This window comes from Triticum urartu, chromosome 4A (genome assembly GCF_056163025.1).
Source record: "Triticum urartu cultivar PI428250 chromosome 4A, HENAU_Tu73, whole genome shotgun sequence".
NCBI lineage: Eukaryota > Viridiplantae > Streptophyta > Magnoliopsida > Poales > Poaceae > Triticum > Triticum urartu.
In genome coordinates, this window is record NC_141876.1 from 468,514,504 (window position 1) to 468,518,873 (window position 4,370).

The following is a 4,370-nucleotide window of genomic DNA, read 5'->3' on the forward strand; positions in this document are numbered from 1 at the left end:
TGTTCCTGGTACTCGCCATTTGATCTCAATTTTGTTAGGCAGAGAGCCGATGCTAACCATCTCATTCAACTGAGCCTCAGTGACCCGGGAACGAGCCCAGTTGCAGGCAGTGAATTATTTGGCCATTGCAAAGTGAACAAACTGAAAATGAAAGGCCGGTTTATAAATTATGCATGATTATATACAAGAGACAAGGGAGTAAGAAACATACTGATATGTGAAATGGTACAACCTTGAGACCAATGCAATAAGAAAAAAGGGTATACTAGCACATGATTGCTCAGACACTGTTAAACTGGAGCATAATTGTGAAGGTAAAATGCTCCTCTGGTTTATCAGAGGGCTAATCGCATAGACTGTTTATACAAGGTCAAACCGCCTGTATTGGTGCGAGGAGAAACGGATTTCACAGGAACATAGAAACAGATCTCATAGTGACATATAAAACTTTCAGATCTAAGATAAGACAGAAAAGCAAAAATAATTGGATCTTGAAGGGGTGAAGAACTGAAGCAATTTATGACCGACTAGATCAGTTCTTTGCGCATAAGGATTTGTGATGACGATGGTAGGTTGGCTACGGCAAGAGATATGTCAAGCATGAAGTGTTCATCTACATACTAAAGGAAGAACAGGGAAGAACATCACTGATGAACTTTGGAAGAACTGCGAAGAATGTCGAAACCCTAGAACATATATGTGGCGAAAAAAGCAAATAGGCATGGGTGTCCTGGGGGGTTTATATAGGCCTACCCCCAGGGGTACAATAGTAATCCGGCTGGGCGTGGGCCCTAGCCGTTTGTGTATACGCTCACCAGCTTCTCCGCTGACCGATGGGGCCCGCCGACTGGTGGACCCCGCCGGCTGTCGGCCTTCTGGTTGACAGGCCGGTCCCACCGCTCGGGGGTCTTGTCGGAGGCTGGTTACTGTTTCCTCGCCTTTGGTGACGAGGGCTTGGTCGTGGTAAGCATGGCTACAGTGTTGCTGCCGGGCGGCTTATCGCTGTAGCCTTACCTCGTCTTATCTCCTTAATGAGGCGCCTCCTTCGAGGGAGTGAACTAGAAGGCAATTGGGAGTCGGCCATACCCCAGGCCGACTGGGGGAGCCCTGGCCGCCTTTAGGCGTCTCCCTGATTGAGGGGGCCCGCCACCCATGGGTCGTACTGACAGCTCGCCGTGGGTGACGTCATGGCCAGCATGGCAACAGTGCCGCGCCGGACGGGTGATGGACGCCCCGTACGGTGTACTGTGGTCATGCGCGTCCCGGGATTCGGGGGTGACAGGCTTCACTATAGGCACGCCCCGTCTCATCGCTGTTATGTGGGTGCAGACTCTGAGGGCACGATCTTGGCCGCCTGCTGGGGGGCCGGCTTCTTGGAGTCGGCCTTCTCGTGGCCGGCTTCTTGGAGCCGGCCCTCTCATGGTTTTCTTCATGAGGATTTTAGGGCTGGGCCGCCTTCGTGCAGCCGGCCTGAGAGGTAGCCAGCTGGGGGAAGGCGGCCCCCACGTCTTGGATGCTTGAAGGCTCGATCGACCTATAATTTTTCTGAAGAGCAAGGGGGAGCCGGCTAGGCTACCCATGGTCATTTACTCCGACAGTAGTCCCCGAAGCTGGTTGGGCTCCGAGGCAGAAAAAAGACGAGAAGCTCAATCAGCTTCCTATCTTGAGGAGCCGGAAACCAGGAGCCGGCTTTGATTAGGTGCGCCGGCTTTTGGAGGTTTCGAAGCTTGAAGGCGGGAACCAGGCGGCTCGCGAGTCAAGCTGCGAACTGACCGCTCGTCGCCTGTGCGCCATTACTGGGCCTCCGGGGCCTGCCACTACCGGGCCTCGACCCACGCACGGATCTTCTGCGGCCCGGATGGACCGCGCGCCTCCCTGCGGCGGTTACCGCATGCCGTGAAGGCACAATAATCATGGGGCGTGGGGGAGTGGGCACACTTAATCCCACGTCCCCCACGCTCTGCCTCCTCGGCTTCGCCGCATGAGGCTATAAGTAGGGGGAGAGGAGGGGAGCGGCAGACGCTCGCATGCTCGCCCTCGCTCCGCCCCTTCCTTCTTCTTCTTCCTCCTCTCCGTCGCCACAGCTACCCACCGCCACTCGGCTTTCCCTCCTCTCCGTCGCCACAGCTACCCGCCGCCGCGTGGGGGAGTGGGCGCAGTTAATCCCACGTCCCCCCACGCCCTGCCTCCTCGGTTTCGCCGCACGAGGCTATAAGTAGGGGGAGAGGAGGGGAGCGGTAGACGCTCGCACGCTCGCCCTCACTCCGCCCCTTTCTTCTTCTTCTTCCTCCTCTCCGTCGGAGGAGGCTAGCCGCGGCCAGCCGGTGATGGAGAGGGAGGCGGTACCGTCACCGCCGACTAGAACGGGCCAAGGAGGCCGGCCCGATGCGCCACTCGTGCAGCCGGCTGGAGGCGAGCCGACTGTGGGGGCGGATCTTGTGGTCTCATTGCCGTCGCGTCGGCACACGGGGAAGGCGACTTCGGCGCCGGAGCCGCAAAAAACTGTGGGCGCCAGCTCGTCGGCCCAGGACCTGGAAGCGGCTAGCGATAGCTCGTCCGGGTGGACGCCGGGCGGTGGGACAGCCGTGCTGAACATGGCGGCGCAGGACGTCCGGAACCGGCTTCAGACCCAAGCTGCCGCGCTGAAGCAGTACACTCAAGAGTTTCTCTCGACGCGAACGGTTATTCGGGTGAGTCCTCCTGCTCTTCGTCGATTGCTCCTGTTTTCTTCCGTGGGGACGCGTCAGCGCACCCACTGGGTGTAGTCCCCGAGTTCCGAGTCGGCTACTGAGCAGGCGGCTTGGAACTTCTTGGTAGACTTTGATTGCCGTCTTGTTCTTACTCGCATCTCTTATTTTATCAGCAGGAGTATCATAACCTCCGCGCAGCTGCTTTCAACTCACAGGCCCAGGAGTTGAATCAGAAAGCCACTGATCTGATCGAGAGCCGGAGTAAGTGCTTCATCTTTTATCTCAAGTGGGGGCGCATCAGTGCACCCACTGGGTGCAGTCCCCGAGATTCGGGCCGACTGCTGAGCAGTCAGGTCGGATCTTTTCCTGATGACTTCTTTCTTCATATTTGCAGGGGCCAATGCAGACTTGAGGGACCAGCTAAGCGGATCCCAGTGCGCCCTTTGCGCCAAGGAGGCCGAGTGCGCCGCCCAGGCTCAAGAGCGCGATCGCCTGGCCAAGAAACTGGCCGACCAGGAGGAGAGCCACAAGGCGGCCCTGACAGCGGCACAGGACAGCGAGGCTGCCCTCAAAGCCGGATATGAAACCGAGGCGGCGAACTGGGCCGAGGCAAGGCTACAGCCGGGTGGAAGATTTAATCGACAGTAGGCCGCCTTCTTCTTCGTTTCGTTGCCTGCCTCCTGCCATCTGGTTCGTCTTTTGATTTTGTGCTACTGCTTTCTCCTTTGTGCAGATTACTTTCCCGCTTACTCTGTTGCCTCTACCCAAGCAATCGAGGCCTACCGCGACGCGCGACGGCAGGCAGGGGCCGAGATCGCACCGGGTGCTGGCCGGTCACTTGAGGAGCAGCTTCTGGCGCTTCAAGCCCGCATGCAGCCGGCCCACCGCATGCTCCGCCATCTTCAGCGCCCCAGGACGCAAGTGCTGGCCGCCCTCTGGCCCGGTGAGGTGGTTCCCCGCACCCCAAGTCGGACTGCCGACTGGCTGGAGGTCGCAGTCGGCCGCTTCGAGGCTTGGAAGGCGTCAGCGGCCCGGTCCAGCACTGGGCGGGCGCTGGAATTCGTCCGAGCTTGGTATCGTGGGCTAAACTTGGACCAGCTGAGCACCTGGCGGCAGGAGGCCGACGAGGAGCTGGAGGCAGTGCGGCCGTCTATCGTCCAGCGCGCCTCGGCGATCGCCTAGTACACCGACACCAGCGCCTTTGCCCCTGAGGTGGATAATGCTGGCATCGCTCAGCTGGAGGAGTGGTTCGGGCTGAACCCGGTAGAAGGTGAGGACTCGGCGGAGGAGATTGCTTCCAGCGATGGGGGCGAAGAGGAGGAGGGAGAGGATGGTTAAGAGGTTGTTCCAGACAGTGAAGCAACCAACCCGCCTCAGCCTGATCGTGCCTCTAGCAATGAGGCGCGTGCAAGCGCGCCGCCTGCAAGAGGTGATGATCATGCCGAGATTCGCCAGCCGGTCACTCCTCCAGCCGGCACTGCCATATCCACCAGCCTACCCAACTCGCGCGTCGTTCCCTTGGCCTGATCCACCGTCCTTGCTTTCCTGCTTGTTACTCTTTTGAACAACTTTTATTAAATTTTCGCAGTTCCACCCACTGGGGGTGTATTCAAACCATGCTGAATGCTGGCCTTTTGAAGGTCTTTTGTGTAAATATAATTATGCATGTGTTTGGCTTCC

General features: G+C 58.3%; 1 protein-coding gene across 1 annotated transcript; it reads left to right on the forward strand.

The window, feature by feature from the left end:
- Positions 1 to 2,327: 2,327 nt before the first annotated feature.
- LOC147976192 (uncharacterized) lies at positions 2,328 to 3,872 on the forward strand. The gene is made up of 5 exons (XM_087520768.1): positions 2,328 to 2,690; positions 2,867 to 2,951; positions 3,085 to 3,299; positions 3,424 to 3,633; positions 3,789 to 3,872. Exons 1-5 carry the CDS (start codon positions 2,328 to 2,330, stop codon positions 3,870 to 3,872), a joined length of 957 nt encoding a protein of 318 aa, XP_087376894.1.
- The last annotated feature ends 498 nt before the right edge of the window (positions 3,873 to 4,370 follow it).

Coding starts and splice junctions, on each gene's coding strand:
- LOC147976192 (XM_087520768.1), top strand. CDS start 2,328: ATGGAGAGGGAGGCGGTACCGTCACCGCCGACTAGAACGGGCCAAGGA. Junction 2,691..2,866: donor CGACGCGAACGGTTATTCGG/GTGAGTCCTCCT, acceptor TTTTATCAGCAG/GAGTATCATAACCTCCGCGC. Junction 3,634..3,788: donor GCTGGCCGCCCTCTGGCCCG/GTGAGGTGGTTC, acceptor AACTTGGACCAG/CTGAGCACCTGGCGGCAGGA.